Raw genomic sequence first — 23,247 nt, forward strand, 5'->3', positions numbered from 1 at the left:
TTTCGTTAAAGAATAATATTTCCACTTAACCCGATTTCGGCATTCCTGGCTTTCATCGCTTTCCAGTCAACAGAAATGTAGGCCAACGAAACTTGAAAACATGTCCATTTCTTGTGTGAGAATTTGAATTTATTAGAGAAAAGATATCAGAGTAAGTAAATTCTGACTAAAACATTATTAGCTTACTTTGTAGAAAAGCGCCGTTATTTTAATTGCCGGTTGTGTGAGGTATTACTGAAAATTTGACTTTCGTTTCGATGTTAGTCGACATCATAACACACTACACAGCTCTGTTAGTTAGGCAGTAAGTCCCTGATGCCCAAAACATGAATATCAGCGTCAGGTCTTACATGTAGGACTACCCTTCACCCGTGATGATATTGATTTTCGGGTGAGGGGCTGATATCACCTGTTCATTTAAAGCTACAATTATCTGCATCCAAATTTGGCTACACACATCGATGTATATTTTATATACTTACCAGTATTTCTCGTAACTGTGCAGCTACCATCGGCTGAAGGGTTCTTTTGATGACATGTAGATTATATTTCCTGAGCAAATCATATGTATGGTGACTTGTAAATACACATGGAATAGCACAACCATCTGTCTTGTGGCCATTTTGAATTTTGTGCTTGATATGGCTGTTACAAATTACCATTATGTCAAAAGTATATGCAGGTTTGTTCTGGAATGATTTGCATGCAGCAAAATTGCATATTTTAATGAACAGGTGACATCAGACCCACATCGTCCATCAGTATCAACACAGATTTGTGGGGTTGATTTATTGGACTATTTGATAATCTGTCTCCTACATTGGATTATAATGATAAAATAATATCAGGGTTTTTAATATCTACTTTGTATCACATAATTGTCAACGAAAAACCTGAATGGATTGAATATAATGAAATCTACTGGTCTTGATGTTGCTGCTGAACCCATTATTAAAAGTTGCTGCTGGATCAAAAATTGCATCATCTCTTACATGTCCATGTATAACAAACTGTAGCTGAAGCACTGGTATCTTTCCAGATGTTGTGAAAGTAGACAAGGTTAACCCATTCCACAAAGAATGTCCAGGGGCCCCAAGTGGTCTAAAACACTCACCATTATGAATCACTGCCATCTCACATCTGTCTGCATAGGTTCGAGTCTCAGGCTCAGCCAATGTGGGTACGTGAGAAAGCTTGTGAGTAGCTTCTTGTGAGTTGGTGGTTCTTCCTGGGTTTTTCCCTGGTTCTTCTTCCACCATTTATATTGGCTGCCATGTATAGCCTATATTGTGCTGAAAAATGGCGTTAAATCCTATAACAACAACAAAGAATGTCTAACTTCAGCCCCTGCTAACTACTGTTGTCTCCTTCATTTCAAAACTCCTTTTTTGAAAAACAAGTTTACAGTCACCTATAAAATTATTGAACAGCCTTTAACCTTGTAATTGGTTCTCAGTCAGATTTTAGGACTCATCACTCCAGTATTGCTACCTTGATTGACAAAGTTATCTGACAAAAGGCTGAAAGATTTGGATGACAGTAGTAACTAGCATATATCCTATAAGCTGACCTCATAAACACAGACCATACAGACGTGATAATCATAGTCTTCACTAGTTTGGTTCCATTTCATTAACACTAAGGATGATTATCTTGGTGTACTTGGACCTCTTTTGTATTTGCTATTTATCATTACCTCTAATGACTGAGGCTTGTGACTCGAATATATATGCAGATGACACAACATTGAACACTTTCTCATGCAGAGCCTTCATCAGAGTGAAACATCTAAATGCTGGCTTGGGGAATGTGAATAATTGGTGTCTGACTAATTACATGATAATCAATCTGAAGAAATCAAATTTATGCTAATTGGTTCAGACATTGTTTACTAAAGAATGGTATCAAACTGAATGTGGAATTAATTTAGATCATGTGAGCAATGAATTGTTTCTATGACTTTGTGGATATGTTCTTGTATTTAAATCTCCCCTTTCCCTCCCATTTCCGTGTTAGGTAGAATTAAAGCCTACCTTCCTTACAAGGCTAGAGAATTATTTGATAATGGTTATATCATACCTGTGATTGACTATGATTGTTCTATTTCTATCTGGTTATGGCTGTTCTTTTTGGGACTATGATTGGGCTGACTGATTGTTCTGTATTGGGCTGACAATGGGCTACAATGTTTTTATTTTGGGCTAACTATATTTATTCTGTTTAGGGCTGACTATGATTGTTCTATTTAGGGTTGACTATGATAGCTCTATTTCGGCTGACAATGATTGTTCTATTTTGGGCTAACTATGATAACAGTTTGTTTTATTATGGCTGACTATGATTGTTCTATTTTATCGCTATGATTCTTCTATTTTGGGTTGACTATGATTGATCTATCTGGGGCTGACTATGATTGTTCTATTTGGGGATGACTATGATCTATTTGGGGCTGACTATGATTGTTCTATTTGGGGTTGACTATGATTGTTCTATTTTTGGCTAACTATGGTTGTTTTATTATGGCTGACTATGATTGTTCTCTTTGGGGCTGACTATGATTGTTCAGTTTGCGGTTGACTCTGATTGTTCTATTTGGGGCTGACTATTCTTGTTTGGGCTAACTATGGTTTGTTATATTATGGCTGACTATGATTGATCTGTTTGGGGATGACTGATTGTTCAATTTGGGGTTGACTATGATTGTTCTATTTGGGGATGACTATGATTGTTCTATTTGGGGTTGACTATGATTGATCTATTTGGGGCTGACTATGATTGTTCAGTGTAGGGTTGACTATGATTGTTTTATTTGGGGCTAACTATGATTGTTCAATTTGGGGCTGACTGGTTGTTCTACTTGGAGCTGACATTGGGCTATGATTGTTTTATTATGGCTGACTATGATTGTTCTATTTGGGGTTGACTATGATTGTTTTTTGGGGGGCTGACTATGATTGAGCTATTTGGGGCTGACTATGATTGTTCTATTATGGCTGACTATGATTGTTCTATTTGGGGCTGGCTATGATTGTTCTATTTATGGTTGACCATGATTGTTCAATTTGGGGTTGACTATGATTGTTCTATTTGGGGCTGACTATGATTGTTCTATTATGGCTGACTGTGATTGTTCTATTTGGGGTTGACTGATTTATCTATTTGGGGCTGACAATGATTGTTCAGTGTAGGGTTGACTATGATTGTTCTATTTGGGGCTAACTATGATTGTTCCATTTGGGGCTGACTGGTTGTTCTACTTGGAGCTGAGTATGGGCTATGATTGTTTTATTATGGCTGACTATGATTGTTCTATTTGGGGTTGACTATGATTGTTTTATTTGGGACTGACTATGATTGAGCTATTTGGGGCTGACTATGATTGTTCTATTATGGCTGACTATGGTTGTTCTATTTGGGGCTGGCTATGATTGTTCAGTTTGGGGTTGACTATGATTGTTCTGTTTGGGGCTGACTATGATAGATCTATATGGGGTTGACTGTGATTGATCTATTTGGGGCTGACTATGATTGATCTATTTGGGGCTGACTATGATTGTTCTATTACGGTTAAAGTGTCCGTCTTGGAAGCAGGAGGTTGTGGGTTTGATCCCTGGTCGAGTCATTCCAAAGACTTACAAAAATGGTACTGACAGCTTCTCGCTTGGTGCTCAGCATTAAGAGGTTAGTGTTAGGACGTGTCTGCCTGGTGTCAGGATAATGTGACTGGGTGGGACATGCCTGCAGCATGATGCCCCAGTGCTAGACATCACTATAAACTGCCACACTGCAGACATCTTAGCGATATGACTGAAAAATTGTTAAAGCTACATTAAACATCCAAGTAAAAAAAAAACACATGCACATACAAACACATGCTAAAATGGAGAGAAAAAGTTAGAGGGAGAGAAAATACACTTGAGTGGCAAATGTGTGAAGTGCAAAAATTTTAAGATTTTTTAAACATTTTGTTCTTTGTTTTGAGAGATGCAGTGGAGGCTAGTGTTTGTGCCACTGTGTTCCCCTCTTGAAATAAAGTGTGATTGATATTATTATTATTATAGCTCTTTGAATAGGAATTCACTAGCTGGAGGCTAGTGTTTGTGCCACTGTGTTCCCCTCTTGAAATAAAGTGTGATTGATATTATTATTATTATAGCTCTTTGAATAGGAATTCACTAGCTGGAGGCTAGTGTTTGTGCCACTGTGTTACCCTCTTGAAATAAAGTGTGATTGATATTATTATTATTATAGCTCTTTGAATAGGAATTCACTAGCTGGAGGCTAGTGTTTGTGCCACTGTGTTACCCTCTTGAAATAAAGTGTGATTGATATTATTATTATTATAGCTCTTTGAATAGGAATTCACTAGCTGGAGGCTAGTGTTTGTGCCACTGTGTTACCCTCTTGAAATAAAGTGTGATTGATATTATTATTATTATTATTATTATAGCTCTTTGAATAGGAATTCACTAGCTGGAGGCTAGTGTTTGTGCCACTGTGTTCCCCTCTTGAAATAAAGTGTGATTGATATTATTATTATTATAGCTCTTTGAATAGGAATTCACTAGCTGGAGGCTAGTGTTTGTGCCACTGTGTTACCCTCTTGAAATAAAGTGTGATTGATATTATTATTATTATAGCTCTTTGAATAGGAATTCACTAGCTGGAGGCTAGTGTTTGTGCCACTGTGTTACCCTCTTGAAATAAAGTGTGATTGATATTATTATTATTATAGCTCTTTGAATAGGAATTCACTAGCTGGAGGCTAGTGTTTGTGCCACTGTGTTACCCTCTTGAAATAAAGTGTGATTGATATTATTATTATTATTATTATTATAGCTCTTTGAATAGGAATTCACTAGCTGGAGGCTAGTGTTTGTGCCACTGTGTTCCCCTCTTGAAATAAAGTGTGATTGATATTATTATAGCTCTTTCAATAGTAATTCACTAGCTGGAGGTGGGACTAGAGAGTAGGTGTAGTCTGATAAATCAATCCCAGACCAGTACTGGTATTTACACCCATCAATACAATATTAGTTTGGGAGTCGATTTATAATACCATCAATGGTTTTAACAGAATATAGCTTTAGGCAATAGTATTTTGTGATAGATTTGTATGTTTCACTTTTTTTTGCATGAAATCAAGATAGATGCCTGTATATTCGAAGCTTAAAAATTCAGATTATTACATCAGTACATATTTCAATGAGCTCTTAAAATTTGAGTGCACACCCATCCTTAGCTGAACGTGGTGCAGATACCAAATCAGTGCATTGTGCGTGTATGCATGCATGTATTTAAAACCCTTTATATGATGTATTTGACACTATCTACCAGCATTGACTGTGACTAGTATATCAGCATCTTTTGTGAAATTGTGCAGTTATTGCAAGAGTTTCTGAATTTAGAATTGTCCTTCCAGAAAGAAAATTGTCAGGTCATTGTTGCTAGGATGACGAAAAGCTGATATACACTAAATCCTTAAGATTGTCTTCACTGATCTGAGACCTCGATATTTTTGAGGATGTAATCATGATGTTATAATAAGACTAATCTTGATTACAAGTATATTTGACTGCAATTGATTACACTCCAATTGCATGTAATCAAAGCAAGTCAGGTTACAATTACGTGTGATTACATAGAAAATAATAACATATAATTATGATTATTGATTATGATTATCCCAGGTCTGTGGGAAATTGTGCTTGCAAAGTGTATTCAGGACATAGGAATCACTTTTCCAACAGTGTTGTTGTAAACATTGGTGTTTGTGCCACTAGCTTGGTACAAGTCAGACAATGTTCTGGCTGAATCCTTGTCTGAATATTGAAATTCAAATTAAAAAATAAATAAATAATTGCATATTTGAGGGCTCTTGTTTTTCAGAATTACAGCCTTTATACTGCACTAAATTAAAAGATGGATTCAGGTAGTTTAGAGGAGCTTGCTCGGCACTTTAAGAATAAGTTGAGTGATTTGCAGACTGTCCTGGAGATTCGAAACACAAAAGATGATGACATATGTCAGACTAGTATACTTTCCCTGGAAACAGAACTAGAGAATTTGGAGGTGGTTATGGTCTTGCTTCAGAATGAATTGAAAAAAGCCAGAAAGGCGTGTGAGAAGAAACAGGTATGATGACTTTGTGTGTGAATTAAAAAATTTAGCTCGTCACTACCAGCATTTATAAATTGGTTCATAGATTTTGTCTCACTTTTGAAGAGCTAGACATACAGTGTTAATTTTTCTAGAGGTAACATTGTTATCGACAATTTAATATTCTGTGGTAGGTTATTTTAAAAGTAATATCTTTTACACCATTTGCTGTATTCAGCTAAAACTTTGGTATTATTATATTACCATGTGCATAAATCTGAAGCTTTTGCCTTAATATGCTCAGACTTCCTATCTTGCCTGCAAAAGCAGAAAGCTATATTGTGATAATACTAGCTAAATTACAGTCTACTTTTCCAGGTGAGCAGTCTTTTATTTTTGTTCTGTTATTTCAAAGATTGTTTTTGGTTGAACAGTATTTACCATATTACTTTTCAATTTAGACTGCAACTATAAAAGACATTGAGAGATCTTACTATGGCCAGGCAATGCAGCATGTTGTATGAATCCCTTGTTCTTTATTCTGCGCTAAATTTTTTTACCCCACAATGAATATGACGGGCATGTAGCATCAAGGATTGTCCATCTATCACGTACATATCACTTGTATAGATGCATCTTGCTTGTTGTGTAACTACCCCAGCATCTTTCTGTGTTGAAACTTGAACGCTAGTACTGAACAGTGATATAGTAAAACGTACTACACCATTTAAACAAAACAAAGGTTTGCAATCCAGCCATAGGAAGTTTTCTTGTTTAATTATCTATCTTTTCAGTTCTACTGCTCATAGACAAGAAGAGCTTATTGGATGGCCTGTTGTTCATCTGTCTGTCATCTGTTCTTCTGTTACCATAAATGTATTTATCACTGTTCCTCCTAATCTACATGGAGGACTGCCATGAAACATTCAAGTCAATATTAGCCGGTCCTAAATAAAAATGGTACCACTCACATCAAATATGGCCACCGCCAAGGCCATCTTGAAAATTTTCCTATAGCTACTTGTCCTGAATGGATAGTCATATTACTTTGGGGTTTTCATGAAAGACTTTATGATGTCTTGTTAATCCTAAGTGAAATGCTGTGAATCTGACTTCTCAATATGACTGTTGTTGAAGCCATTTTGAAATGTTTGTTATTGCTCCTTCTTCTAAATAGAAGTCATATGATGTCTGTTATGGTCTACTTGGTAGACATCTTGAAAATCTTGTTAAAGCTACACCTTCTAAACAAAGTCATATTGACCTGGGGTTTTCACCAAAAGACTTATAATAATGCCTATTTGGCTCCAAATTAAGATTTTACCAATCTTACATCTAATATGGTCACCACATCACCCAGTTTGAAAATCTTCAAGAATATCAGATGGTTTCAACAATTAGCAGTTAAAAAGAAGAAATAGTCTTATCTTGGATTCCTGGAAATTCCTTTCTGCCAGTAGAGTGTTAGTCTGTTTGAGGTAAGATAACATTGTGAATGTTTTTCACATGTTCATTCATATATTTGCACTTCCTGCCAAGTTATTGATCTTTTCTATTTGCACTGTTCATTCAAACTGGGAGCATGTAAATTGGTGTCTGTGGATTTGTTTCTGGTTTTGGGAATACGGCCATGGATCACCTTTTCTGAATAGAGTTTAAAAAAATTGCTGCAGTTTTAATTGACCTTTCATAGCTTGTATATTATATATCATATAATGATGGCCCATTTTGTCTTGTGAAGCCAAAGTTTTTTATTACAAGATAAATATTTTGTCACCCATAATTTAATTCTTGATCAATTGGCTGTCGTTATCAATAGCTGAGTACCTTTCAAAATAAAAGTCTGAAATATGCAACTAAAATTTCAAATTGAGATAATTAAATACAACTTGTCTTGAGGACTGCTCCTTTCCACCATAAAAAAAAAATGTATCTCAGGACAAGTTGTCTTTCAATAGAAGTCGTCATTTACAGTATGTAATAATATTTTTTAAATTGCAAATTTGGTTTTACGAGACAGGTGATCACCCACAACAGTGGTTTTTCAAGTCCAGTTTTACTGTACATTGTAATTTTTGTGTCCAGAATTTTCACAGTTATTAGAATCACAAACACCAACTAAAAATAATTTTCTTCTTTCTGCTTCAATGGTATGGTCTCCAATTATTGTTACAAGATAATCTCCTTACTGAAGCAGGTAATTTAGTGTTTTGAAATAACAGCAAACATTTTTCTTTACTTTTAGAAATTAAATGAGGAATTGCTGGATTTTAACCAACGTCTGCAATACACAATAAGCAATGTCCCAGAGAGGTTACCAAGACAACAGAGTAATACAGAACAAAGGTGAATCTTATTTTAAGTTTTCTGTGAATTTCAGGATCAGATATTTCTTGTACGAGAAGGAGATGAGAAATAAGCTTTTAATTGCAGCAATGACTTATCCTGTCACTACTACTTATCTAACCTATTTTCATGCCGAAAAGATACCATCCGTACATCCTCCCAGAGTGGAGAAAAAGTCAGTATGACCCTTTGACCTGTTGCACACCACTCTGTCCCATGGTCATGCACAGAAGGTAGTTGCACCTATATGTCATCTTTTCACGGACGCCATGCTGTTCAGGCATCTGAAGCTGTGTGACTGAGAAATTTTGTCTGTGGACAACTAATATACCACAGTTAACAGTATCTCTCTCTCTCTTTCTAGTATTTAATAATTCTCAGTGTTACTGTTGTCTATTCGTTCTTAAAACCGTATTGTAGCTTTTTGTTTTCCTCCTTAGAACTTTGTTCTGTGAAGGAATTCGGAAGCGATCTTGTGTATTACCCATGGTGGTAGACACTTTTACTTAAAATATAAACTGGTACAGGTAAGTCCCTGTGTTCTGGAAACAATAACAGGCCACGCTCAAATGTTGAGGACATCATTTCCTCCATTTTATTTTCAACTTGATAAAATAATTATAACTTCCTACCATGCTTGTATTGTCATTGTTCATATATTTGCATGTTACCTCAATAAACAAATATCACAACTGGAATATCTTGTTTCTTTCAGTAAATAAGGAAATACTTCAACAATAATTCCATCCTTAGTTTATTCATGCGTAAATCAAATTTCATGGCAACAAGGGACCACACTACTCTTCCCCCCCCCCCAATCCCCCAATGTCAGCAAAACAGTCTGTGGCACAGTGTGGCCACATAAAAACCTCATGGGATACCCACACAGATTGCATCAAGTGCTCCAGGTACACTCAGAATAAATGTTACACCTTTGTGGTTTGTGGTCTCCTAGGGCCATTGAAATTCCTCCAGATGGTCTTGATATTCGAGAAGCCGTTTATCTTCCCCCTGATGACGGAAAGTCATCATGTCCCTAATAGCATTCACACTTCAGGCAGCAGGTTCCTCCTTCCTGTTGGGGAGGTAGAGTACTGCGACTGCGGGTTGACCATCTCTTGAAGGAGGTTGAGAACCGAAACAGTTGGTGGCACCCTCCCCTAAGGAGGTTGAGTATCGTATTAGTGAGTTTCTCCCTCACATCAGGGAGGTTGATCACTGCAATACATATTGTGGCTTCTCCATCTATCACTCACTGATCTCTTGGTACGGGGCAAGGACCAAGCTTTCCCCCTTCACCATCCCACCCTGTGCACGATTTACAATCCATACACAAGATTGAGGCTTGGGATGGGGACTGTTTTGGTGCCCCCCTCCCCCCCCCCAATTATACAAATGAACCATTATGGGATTGGGGCCTTCCACCTCAGGGATCTTGGTCGATTATGCCCTCATGGACTACTGGACCTTGCCATATCAGTCAAAGTGATACTGCAACTTGTGTCCCACCATCACTTCACCAAGTGGTTTCCTTTTGGAAGGCTAAAGTTGTTACATCATCAAAGGTAGATAGACATCCTCGTCTACCCTCTGCACTTTGTGATCTATCAAGGGACATAGTGATATCCAGCCACTCTCCAACTCCGAGTGTCCTTGACTAAGAGGATGATGATGCTCTCTCCATCCTCATTGACTCCAACGAGTTTGAGAGACAAGCTGTGGCAATGACACCTTCTGTCAGGCCCACTCCCTCATCTCAGGTGGATGAGGAAGAAGATGAGGTCTGGTCCTTTGATAAGGTGGTAAAAGTGGTTTAAAATTTGTTACCCCCTGACTTATGCCCCAAACCATCCGACACAGAGTCCAAAAAGATCCTTTCCAGTTTGGAAAAGATCTCCGGGGTACCACATCAGCCAGACCTCTTACTTCTCCCACATTCACCTAAGATTGAGGAAATATCAGGGAGGTTTTCACAAGGTCAAAATAATGCTCGACAAGGTAGAGGGTGCTCTGTTCCTCCCTCTACTTTGAGATCCTTATCTCTTCTTCCAGTGATTTATGTATATTGTACAATATTTCGAAACTGAGTTTGGTTCATCCTATGCCTCATGTGCATTGTGTTTTCGATGGGAAGAACCGAATACTTCCAGCACACAGACGATGTATGGTGGCATTGTCTGTGTATAAATGCCTTGCTGTAAGACTAAATCTATACATTACAGCTCTTTAAGTGAGCGGTATACTTTAAGGACTTGCACATCTTCAGCTGTAGAGCTGATTGGAGTTGACATGGTACCAGCTGTAGGGCTAACCATAGAAGTTGACCAAAGCAGCTGTAAAGTTTAACCATAGCAGCCATAGAGCTGAGTGAACCGTGCTGCTTGTTCAGTAGCAGGTGATTGGGCATTGATGACCGATTGGTGGGCGCTGATTGCTTGATTGACCAAGGAATTGAATGGTGGTCAGTGACTACCTGGAATATTTACTGCTTGATTGACCATTGTGACTGGTAGCCAAGTGTGCTGGTGATGGAGTGTGTAACTCCATACATGTAATCTTTTAGCCGTGGACTAATTTTTGGGGTTTGTAATACCCATTGTTTGGGGATTTTAAAGATATTTTGTATATCTGTTCCATTGTTTTCATCATTTTACTATTTGAGTGGATACATATTACTATATGAGTAAAGTTCTACATATTTTACTTTTTGACAATGTGAAATTGCTGTGAATCATTCACCTTTGTTTTTGTACTGAGTAAAGTCATTTATTTGTATTTTCATTTTTGTTGCATTAATAGGTTCATGCAGATTATGCTAATTTGTCCAATATGTGGATCTCATACATGCAAGTATTAATCATAATTCTTTTCTCATTCAAGTCATTCATCATTAAACGCTGTATTTGTATCACCATCAAAACTGTTCTGTTATAAATCCGAAATCCATCCTGGTTATCTTGTTACACCCACCTTTCCAACTGCTACCACAAGTTCTGCAAGGAGTCAGAACTTTCACTGCTGAGATCATTCTCATTGCTCTATTGTGGCCATAGCAACCATGATTCAACAATCTCCTGGATCTCCTGACAGATCGACCCAGGTCTCAACCACACAGGAGGGATCTCCTTTTGTTCCTCTTTGAGATCTAAAGATGTTCAGTATCCACTAGCAAAGGCTATCGAGCTGCCCATCTCCAACACTTTTAAATTCTTGCAGGGCACAGACCAGTTCAGATTCGCATCTCGCCACTCTTTTAAAGTTTTTGAGCTTTAGAAACCTGTCTCTTGCTCCCTTGTGCCCACATGGAAACTTTCCTGTGTTCTTTGATCATTAACCAAAGCACCTTATGAAAAATTGAGTGAAGCTTCCTTTAACGGGAACTATGACTCCATTTCCCTTCTCTGCCAGCCTGGTTTTCTTGCAAAATATCAGCTACCTTCAGTAGCTCCCTTACCCACAGAGATTCGCAGGGGATGTTCAAGATATACTTTTATGTCCTGTGCCTGCTATTCAGTTCCATGTTGATGCTTCCAAAGCAAAAAGTAAGGAAACATCTGTTTCTCCCTATTAAGTGCTCCATAGACATTTCAGCTGCCACTATCTCCCAGTTGATTGTCATGACAATCAAACAAGCCTTTGATTCTCTCACCGATCAAGACCTTACCTATATGAAACTTAAAGCCCATGAAGTTCAAGCCGTTGCCATCTCATGGGCCTCCTTTAATCATTCCTTTCTGTAGGATATTATGAAAGCAGTTTTTTGGCTCTTCCATAATACCTTTTCCTATTTTTACCTCTGCTCATTAGCACAACAGAGTGCAGGCATTTTTTCTCTGGATCCCATTGTTATGGCCAAGTCTGTTACTCAGAGAAACTTGAATATTCTATAGAAATGGACCTCTCTGTCTATGGTGAGTACATTTAATTTCTCTGTTTTAGACCAGCTTGACATCAGACTGTACTGACAAATTCGGCTAAGCAATAGCAACAAGGTAAGTAATTGCTGCTATCAAAATGTAGTTTTTTGGGGGGATGGGGGTAAAACTAATTTTAATTATGGTGTTCTGTAAGGTTTTCTTTTTAATGAAAGACATTATTGACCACAGTAGAGAGAATATCATATTGTACCAAATACCCACACAAGCCTTGAAAAATCCTTACCCCTCTTTCTGGTCAAAACTTGCGAAAAAATAACTTCTAAATAAATGTGTTTCAGCTCTCTGCTGCCTAGTAGGGGGAAAGCAGCTGTTACAATCTACCTGGAGCACCATTATTTTCTGAAAACCTACCACCATGCATGCCTGATGTATCATCTCCACATTACCTTATGGGTTAAATCAGTATCAAAAATGGGTCTGTATGTCATTATTTGGCACGAGTGCATCAGGAGAGCAAAAATGAACTCCCAGAGTGGGGAATTCCTTGGTGGCACTCTACAGTTTCGTATTTTCCATAGGGTTAGGATTTTAAAGAAAAAGAATTTCCCTAGCTTTCCTCACTGGTTATACTGGCTGTTTAAAAAAGACCTTGTATATCTTAGGTATAATTCCAAGAACCTTTAATTCCCTTTATTTTGGTGTATGATTGATGGGTTTACTATGGGTTATAGAGTATACAGCTTGGCCTTATTTCAGATGTGCACCTTTTAAAAAAGTGCTTGCTCTACTTGGTCATTTTCACTTCCTGAACTTCAGAGGTAAATTTATAAAAAAGAGCTGATAACTTTTTTTCCATTTTATATATTTGGTAATTCATTCATTGCACTTTCAGAAGCTGGTATTGTCTAGTCTGGCAAAATTCATTTTCCCAATTTTAATAGCTTCTATGTATAGTGTACTTTAGACTAATTCAGGCTAATTTTTTAACACAAGGGAGCAGTCATTTTGGTTAGCAGTGTGCTTAAATCATGTAAAATTTCCAAAAGTACAATATCCAAAGAAAGATCATCCACATTACATTAATGTAGCATAGAGGTATGCTAACATTCTCTCCACTGTGCATGTTTTAAATGCCAACTACTTCACGTTACATACGTCACTCTCTCAAAAGTACGTATTAACTGGTGAGTGCCCCCATAAAGAGAATATAGGTATCATTATTGTGGGTGGAACCAAGTGTTTGGAAGTTACATACCTTCTCTCTTATATAGTATGATAGAGAGGGTCCTATGTCAGAACAGGTTATGGGGGTAATCTGAGGTATTTTTGTCACTCTGTATGATTTTTTTCATTTCAGATTATTGTTTTCTTTCTTCTCAACATCAAGCTTGCATCAAGCACATGTGTTTCTACTGGTTTCAACAACCATCATGTGTATGCGAAAACATTTGTCTATTATGTCACTGCTTTTGTTTCGTTAATTAGTCTGGTTCCTGGAGTGGTATTTAATTGTATAGTGCCAAGTCAGGAGTCAAAGCAGCAGGGAACTAGACTAACTGTTGATACACTGCCAAAAAAGATTCTTTTTCTCTCTCAAAAACTTTGTGAGGCGATCATCTACGTCAAAACTCAGTTTTTTTATTGTTCATTTAGTACAATATTGATGTCGTGAATTTTCATTGGAAGTAATAATGAAACTTCTTATCATCCTTGAGGATATCTCTAATTGCCAGCTCAGGAATTCTCTGAAACTCGCTTGCCCACAGTGGTCCATATATGTGAAATGAAGCTCTTTATTTGATGAAGTATTCATTTCCCTTGATTACCTTGCTATCTTTGATCATAGTTATGAATGAGTCGGTTAGTTTAGGGTAGTTTAATTATGTTACATACGCAATAACATTTTCTGACAGTGTTTGATTGATCAACTGAAATGAGTTCACCCAACATTTGACTGTTGCCGCTGGATTTTAAGTATATATGATTTGCATGCCTTTTAGTTTTAACTTTTCTTTTATTCCACTTCCTTTATTTGATTCAAAAGACACAATTAACATGATAATACAAAGGAGGCCAGCTTTTAATTCAATGCATCAATATGATAAATACTTCTGCCAGTCAGTTATCAAAACACGGTTGGCACTTAGTTAGGTTTTCAGAGAAATGCTTGCGGACATAGTTGTGACATTTTACGTTTAAATACACATTGCATTTATTTAATTGGCATTTAAATATTAATGTACAGCATACACTAAGCATAAGTGACAATTTCATTGATCAAAATTTCCTTGAATATCTTTAATTATGCTATACTAAGAATGTCGTTTTGAAAGAAAATGTAACCAATTATATGACTTCTAATTAAAAGTTGATAATTTCAAAATGTTGATTAAAATTTCCAGGTCCTATCTGCCATTTTCGACCATAAAACAAGCGACATATCAGCGTTTCAAGTTCAAGAAATAGGGATTAACATTTTTTTATTTTCTGGTTTAAAAAATGGGATCCACACCTGACTTTGCGTTATAAGTGGGTTCGTGAGTTATCAGGGTGCAAGTTATCGAAGGAGTGGTGTAGTTGACTTCCTCCTTTTGAGAAGTTGTTCTTGGTCACCATAGTAGTTAGCATCCCACTTTCTCTCAGATGTTTTGGCATTTTGGAAGGTTGTCATAAGGTACAACAAAGACTTCTGACCTAGCCAGTTTTGATTGATAGCCTTGGCTCTTTGTTTGAAATGGAATTTGCATGGGTTTTGACATAGCTGAATAAGTCACCCATTGTACTATTGTCTGCAGCCACACTAACTCACCTTTCATATAAAACTTACTTCATAGACCCACTATCCTTAACAAGCAGTATCAGTGAAATTTATGCTTTATCAGGTCAGCCGTGACAATCTGCTGTTCTGCCACAATGGTTCATTTTCTCTCATAATGGCCCCTGGTTTCATTGCTAGTAGTGGGTAACTCATTAATTTCTTACCTATTCTCCAAGTGTCTTAGCATCAAATAATCTTTTCTTCAAGTAAAATATTGCTCTTGATAATACTTAACTGAGTCTGTTACAGGCACTACATCCCTTGCCCTCCCCAAGTTACACATCCAAACCAGTGCAATAATATGCATGGCATTTTTTGAATTTGGGGTAAAAGGTCTCATTCTCAGAAAGATGCAAGTGAATGTTGAAAAAAATCTCTATTTAAGAGGAGGGTACACAACTGAATTCCCTCATTATGCCGATGGTATTGAACCACTTTCTCAAAGATGTGGTTGTCTTCTTTTCACTGAATTTGTGAGGTTGTGGATGTTATATTTGTGTATTATGATCAGGTAAATGTTATTAAAAAAACCATGTTTAATTCAATAAATTGTTTTTAATTAAATTTACATTTTAAAAATTTCCAATTAAACCTTAGATAATTGGAAAACAAAGATGCATCATATGTGTCACATTTTGCATTATGAACCCTGGGTTGTGCTTTAGGGATAGGGGTGGTGAATATAGGGTATTGGTGGGTGGTTGTAAAATGCATGATTTGTAATCGTGGGATGTGGGGTCCCTGTAGTAACCACATTTTTTCTCTATCCATTTCTGTACATTCATGCTTCTTGTAACCATCATAGCTCTTTAACCGTTAAAGTAATGTGATGCTGTTTGATTGGTGAATTGCCCATTAATTATAGAGGTGGTTTTTAAAGGTTTCATCTTTTTAAGTCCAATTTTCATGGTATTAATTGCCCTTTTCCTGTTTTTTTTAAAATTTTATATATTTACAGATTCTTGTAATGAAAATAGCTTAGAAACCATTAAATATATTCTGATGCATTGTACATTTGTCTGACAGACCTCAATATGCCTTTTATGGGTTTTCTCTCATCCAATTTGGATAGAGTTATGGTCCTTGACAGTTATTATGAATCTTCATTTTGGATGTTGCTTGTAACTGGCATAGCTCAAAAACCATGTAGGACACAGGGTACTAATTATACGGAAGAACTGTGAATCAGTCAAGAAATGGGTGAAGAAATAATAGAGTATTTACGGGTTTTATGGTCCATAATTGGTTAATAATGAAAATTAAAATTTTAGTAAAAATATCTTTTGAGAGGTTATCCTATATGTAATTTAAAAAAAATATAGACAAATTTCTACTGATGCAATTTTAGCATTCTAACAGGTTTGACTCAGGAGTATTGAATAATGAAAGTAGCACCTGATTCATTTGGTGCAGAATCAATAACGTGTTTCATGCACATATATGTAAACAAAATGCCGCGGGTCATATGGTGTTCTCCATACATATGCTTGCACCAAGGTTAGATGTGCATGGTGAATTATAGGTCTCATCATCAGCACCCAGAAATTTTAAGTTATTGAATTTTGAATATGATGGTGTTTCCATATGTTTACTATTGGAGTTGAATTAGTACCGTGTGTCCTGTAACATATTTCTAAACTTTGTTTAATCTTGTCCAGTAGAGTAGTGTCTTTCTGATTGTTTACCTTCCTATCTTCTGTAAGATAACTTCATGAAATGTTTCTAGACTTCAGCCAGAATCAGATTGAAAAAGCTTTGAATGAATTCCTTATTTAGATTTCCATTCTATCATTTGCAGGAGTTGCACCCCATTAATGTCTGTCACTTGTATTTTGGAATTTTATTTAGCTTTCGTGGATTTAAAGAACATTTTGCATGCAGCTTTATACATATATGACCCTGAGCTGGTTTGATTTTGAGCATTCCACATGATTATTTACAAGAATTATGGCTCCTGAGTTCCAGGATTGCTCACAAGAATTATGGTCCCTGAGTTCCAAGATTACTCACAAGAATTATGGTCCCTGAGTTCCAAGATTGCTCACAAGAATTATGGTCCCTGAGTTCCAAGATTACTCACAAGAATTATGGTCCCTGAGTTCCAAGATTACTCACAAGAATTATGGTCCATGAGTTCCAAGATTGCTCACAAGAATTATGGTCCCCGAGTTCCAAGATTACTCACAAGAATTATGGTCCCTGAGTTCCAAGATTGCTCACAAGAATTATGGTCCCTGAGTTCCAAGATTGCTCACAAGAATTATGGTCCCTGAGTTCCAAAATTACTCACAAGAATTATGGTCCCTGAGTTCCATCCCTGAGTGTCACTGCAAACAGCTCAAATCACATTTTCTCTCTTAAACATTCCACGTTTTGGAGATGAAAATACAGAATTATCACCTGATTTTCAAGCATTGTAATTAAATATTTCATTAATTTGACCACATAATACAGAATCTGGTCTGATCACACAGTTCATTTACTAGGAGCACTTCCCTAGGCAAAATATAAGAATGTATTCATTATATAAAACTCCAATAAACATTGGTGTTTTTGAGGTGGTACAAAAATATAAACTATTTTGTCAGCAAAAAGTATTTAGAATTATATTTCAAAGTGGAAAGAACATAGTTCCAGAACAAAATCAAGTGTTTAAGGATCCAACATGTCCCATGATTTGGCCGCAAGGGAGCAGGGTTCCATAACTCTCTGATTAACTTCAGTCCAGTGCACTCATGTACTTGGTAATATACACGAACCATCTTGACTGTTTTCTGGCTATATGCTGTTTTCAGATAGTGATCGCAGGGTTACTGCATGGGTCTTTTATTCTGAAAAAGGTCTAAAATTTAAAAATTGCTTTTACAGATCATAAAAATGTCTGAAAAAATTGAAAAATTACTGAAACATCATGAAAAATCTTAACATTTTTGTTATTGCAACCACCTTAGTTGGAAACCTTTTGCATTTGGGAGGAGTTTACTATGCAGATTTGCAACTCTTCAGAGGTCTGGAAATTTGTATTTTTGGTATGAAAAGGGAATGGACAAGGTCTGGAATCTTTGTTAAATTTTTGGCAGATAGCCTGTACGCAATCAGTGTAAATAATGAAAATAAATACATATTTCTCACATTTATATACAATGTTAGAACATGAAGCAGTCAAAAGCAGACTGAGTGTCAAGGTTGCTGATTGTCCACCATCATTAATAGCTGTATTTTTTCCAGAAAAGTGGAGAGTAAGGTCAGTGAAGAAAATGGAAAAACCTTCGATTCAGAGATCAAGGAGGACTTGCCACCTGTGGGCAACAGTAATAACTCCAATGGTCAGCAGAGTATGCAGCAGTTAAAGAAGTCCTTCCAGGAACAGAACAGCAATAATGTCTACCAACCAGAGATCCAGTACCTAACTGTGGAGGAGTTTGAGGCTGTTCCCAAGTAAGAGATTGGTATTTATTTACTGAGGTCAGAGTCTAAACATTTTTTCTTGATCCCTGGGTTCCAGCCTTCTGAATTGAATTCATGTTGGGTCTGGTCCTATGGCACTTGGGCCAAAATATTTTATCAAAGACACCAAGTATGCAGTACAGTACATTTTATTGTGTGTGTACATGGTTACAATTGTAAATATGTCTTACAGCTAGATCCCACTGTTTCTTTTCTCATTTCTGTCTATATCATCATCTATTTGGTTTGGTATACCTGTAAAATTAGTTGTATTCAAAAGGTAACAAAATGTGGGTCCTAAAACTCAGGTTTGAGGAATTTTCAGTCCCATTGGGTATTTTACACTTTGAAAAAAGTAATACGGTTATTTGGTTTATGATTATTTGGTTAACACAGAATGCTGTGTTAAATTGTACATTGCAGGATACGGTTCCATGTTTTTGTAAGAATTCTTGGAAGGGTTGATTTTCTGTCCTAAATGTTTCACAAGTACCCTGGCCCAACCTCTCCACTCAGTAACATTTAACTAGTCTCAGATTTTATTTTTAATTTCATACACTTTTGGGAAGGAAACCAAACCTTGTCTTTACTTCAATATGTGTGGGAATACCTTAAGTAAGTAGATAGTCTGGGTGGGTGATTGAGGTCAAACACCTTAAGTAGATAGTCTGATTGAGGTCAAATACCTTAAGTAAGTAGATAGTCTGATTGAGGTCAAATACCTTAAGTATGTAGATAGTCTGGGTGGATGATTGAGGTCAAATACCTTAAGTACATAGATAGTCTGGGTGGGTGATTGAGGTCAAATACCTTAAGTACGTAGATAGTCTGGGTGGGTGATTGAGGTCAAATACCTTAAGTACGTAGATAGTCTGGGTGGGTGATTGAGGTCAAATACCTTAAGTACGTAGATAGTCTGGGTGGGTGATTGAGGTCAAATACCTTAAGTACGTAGATAGTCTGGGTGGGTGATTGAGGTCAAATACCTTAAGTACGTAGATAGTCTGGGTGGGTGATTGAGGTCAAATACCTTAAGTACGTAGATAGTCTGGGTGGGTGATTGAGGTCAAATACCTTAAGTACGTAGATAGTCTGGGTGGGTGATTGAGGTCAAATACCTTAAGTACGTAGATAGTCTGGGTGGGTGATTGAGGTCAAATACCTTAAGTACGTAGATAGTCTGGGTGGGTGATTGAGGTCAAATACCTTAAGTACGTAGATAGTCTGGGTGGGTGATTGAGGTCAAATGCCTTAAGTACGTAGATAGTCTGGGTGGGTGATTGAGGTCAAATACCTTAAGTACGTAGATAGTCTGGGTGGGTGATTGAGGTCAAATACCTTAAGTACGTAGATAGTCTGGGTGGGTGATTGAGGTCAAATACCTTAAGTACGTAGATAGTCTGGGTGGGTGATTGAGGTCAAATACCTTAAGTACGTAGATAGTCTGGGTGGGTGATTGAGGTCAAATACCTTAAGTACGTAGATAGTCTGGGTGGGTGATTGAGGTCAAATGCCTTAAGTACGTAGATAGTCTGGGTGGGTGATTGAGGTCAAATGCCTTAAGTACGTAGATAGTCTGGGTGGGTGATTGAGGTCAAATGCCTTAAGTACGTAGATAGTCTGGGTGGGTGATTGAGGTCAAATGCCTTAAGTACGTAGATAGTCTGGGTGGGTGATTGAGGTCAAATGCCTTAAGTACGTAGATAGTCTGGGTGGGTGATTGAGGTCAAATACCTTAAGTACGTAGATAGTCTGGGTGGGTGATTGAGGTCAAATACCTTAAGTACGTAGATAGTCTGGGTGGGTGATTGAGGTCAAATACCTTAAGTACGTAGATAGTCTGGGTGGGTGATTGAGGTCAAATACCTTAAGTACGTAGATAGTCTGGGTGGGTGATTCAGGTCAAATACCTTAAGTACGTAGATAGTCTGGGTGGGTGATTCAGGTCAAATACCTTAAGTACGTAGATAGTCTGGGTGGGTGATTCAGGTCAAATACCTTAAGTACGTAGATAGTCTGGGTGGGTGATTGAGGTCAAATACCTTAAGTACGTAGATAGTCTGGGTGGGTGATTGAGGTCAAATACCTTAAGTACGTAGATAGTCTGGGTGGGTGATTGAGGTCAAATACCTTAAGTATGTAGATAGTCTGGGTGGGTGATTGAGGTCAAATACCTTAAGTATGTAGATAGTCTGGGTGGGTGATTGAGGTTAAATACCTTAAGTAAATAGATAGTCTGGGTGGGTGATTGAGGTCAAATACCTTAAGTATGTAGATAGTTTGGGTGGGTTATTGATGCTGGTACTTTTATTATGCCTGATGACAGGTGAATGCAGAAATTAAAAAACAAAGTAATTGGGACTTGGCAGTTTATTGGCAAAAACTAAGGTTGTAGAGAGATCAAAAGGTGTGAAATCTCTCTCTCTCTCTCTCTCTCTCTATATATATATAAAATAATGAGGACTTTCTATAGCGCCTAATCTTTAGAAGTTCTAAGTGCTTTATAACATTAGACAACATCTATAAAATAAAAAACATATAATGATATGATTACAAAAACAAACACCATGAAATTAGAAAACATTAAAAAACATGCTGAGAATATTTAAGGTAGGAAACATTATGAGGTTTTTAAGTTTGTTCTTGCAGTAGAAATAAGTGAGTTTTGAGAACCCTCTTGAATGTGATCACTATGTCTTTGTGTCTAAGTTCAGTGGGTATTTCATTCCACGTTGCTGGGCCCTGGTATGCAAAAGAACGTTGTCCATATGACTTTGTTTTCATAGTGGGAATAATGAGTATACGATTGTCAGAAGAGGAGCATAAGTATCTTGCTGGTGTGTACACATGGGTGAGGCCGGATAGGTATGTTGGACTAGAGTCCGACTGAAATGTAGCACAGAGAACAAATTTTGTGTTTGATTGTGGATCGAATGGTTAGCCAGTATAGGGTACAGAGCAGCAGGGAGGTGTGCTCTGATCGTGGTACTCTAAGTATGATCTGAGCAGCTGTGTTTTGAAGTTTCTGGAGCAGATATTGAGACAAACCAGACAGAATTGAGTTACAATAGTCAGTCTTGAAAGTACTAATGAACACATAAGTGTTTTAGTGGCATCAACTGAAAGATATTTGCGAATTGAGCTGATGTGTCTCAGCTCATGATATGCAGCCTTGCATATGTTCATGACATGTTGGTGCAATGTGAGAGTACTGTCCAGAGTAACATATAGGTTTCGTACTGATTGTGTGAATTTAATGAGAAAGTCTTTGTGTTGTCATCAGAATGGCCTCAGTTTTATCATCATTCATCTGCAGCTTGTTACATGTCATCCATGATTTCACATCAGAAATGCACCTCTCTACAACTTGGATGGTAGCATCAACTTCAGTTGGGTTGCTAGATTTGTATATTTGGGTATCATCAGCGTACAATTGGCGAGACTCTGGATGATGATCTATGACACTTGAGAGCGACTGAGTATACATAATGAAGAGAATGGGTCCAAGAACAGACCCCTGTGGAACACCACAACATAGATCAACTGGGCTGGAGTGTATTCCATTTGCAGATACAATTTGTGTCCTGTCGACCAAGTAGGACTTGAACCACAGTAAGGCTGTATCATAAATGCCAAATACATGCTGGAGATGGTAAAGTAATATATCATGGTCTGTTGTGTCAAATGCTGCAGACAAATCAAGGAGGGTGAGGACTGTAATCCTTCCGCTATCCAACGCAGAGAGAATGTCATTAACTACTTTTAGAAGAGTAGTTTCAGTACTGTGGCAAGGGCGATATGCAGATTGTACATTGCTAAAAAGACTGTTCGAATTTAGATGAGATACAAGCTTGGATAGAACAACCTTTTCTAAGATTTCTGATATGAATGGGAGATTAAAAACTGGGCGGTAGTTCTTTAAATCGTTATGGTCTAGTGTTGGTTTCTTCAGCAGAGGCTTTACAATGGCAGTTTTGAAAAATGATGGGAATTCCCCGGATGAGAGAGAGGTATTAATAACATCAGTTAGTGAAGGCAATACTGGATCTAAGCACTCAAGCAGCAGTGATGTTGGAATTGGATCAAGTTCACATGACTTTGGTGCACTCTTCATCAGGATTGTACGTACAAAATCCATAGAGACAGGTTCAAATGCTGCTAATGGTTGCTGCTCAAATTCTGTATCCCAACTGTATGGTGACAACGAGTCAATTGAAATTGTAGTGTCAAGCTTATCTCTAATGGTTTGTACTTTGTCACAGAAGAAATTTGCAAACATGTCTGGAAGGTCAACTGGAGAGAAGGTAGTTGGAAGTGGTGTTGATTTGTTGCTTGACATTAGCTTGTTAGTAATCTCGAAGAGCTCTTTGCAGCTGGAACTTTCCATGATCTTAGTAGTGTAGTGGGCTGATTTCGCTGCATGGACTAAATTTGTACATACTTCTTAGCGGCTTCATAGATTTGCTTATGAATAGTGAGTCTGGTGGAAAGCCAAAGCCTCTCAGCTTTACGACGGTCTCTTTTAGCAGTGCGAAGCTGGTCCCTAACACTGCTATACCATGGAGAATACTTTTGAATTGATACTTTGCCCTTGATAGCTGGGGCATGTTTTTCAAGTAATGAACGCAGGCAGTTATTGAGTTGTTCTGCGGTAGGAGG

At 37.4% G+C, this 23,247-nt stretch overlaps 1 protein-coding gene across 1 annotated transcript in view; it reads left to right on the top strand.

Moving 5' to 3' along the window:
* LOC149802046 (SKA complex subunit 1-like) overlaps positions 1–23,247 on the top strand; it is a 32,496-nt gene that overhangs the window by 1,171 nt on the left and 8,078 nt on the right. The window contains exons 2-4 of the mRNA XM_089956454.1: positions 5,890–6,135; positions 8,345–8,445; positions 18,370–18,579. Of these exons, the coding sequence (XP_089812580.1) occupies positions 5,923–6,135; positions 8,345–8,445; positions 18,370–18,579 (524 nt within the window). The 5' untranslated portion in view covers positions 5,890–5,922. The remainder of the gene's footprint in view (positions 1–5,889; positions 6,136–8,344; positions 8,446–18,369; positions 18,580–23,247) is intronic.

The sequence above is a fragment of the Sinohyriopsis cumingii genome, chromosome 4, assembly GCF_028554795.1.
Source record: "Sinohyriopsis cumingii isolate HCF-2022 chromosome 4, ASM2855479v2, whole genome shotgun sequence".
In the NCBI taxonomy this organism is placed as follows: Eukaryota; Metazoa; Mollusca; class Bivalvia; order Unionida; family Unionidae; genus Sinohyriopsis; species Sinohyriopsis cumingii.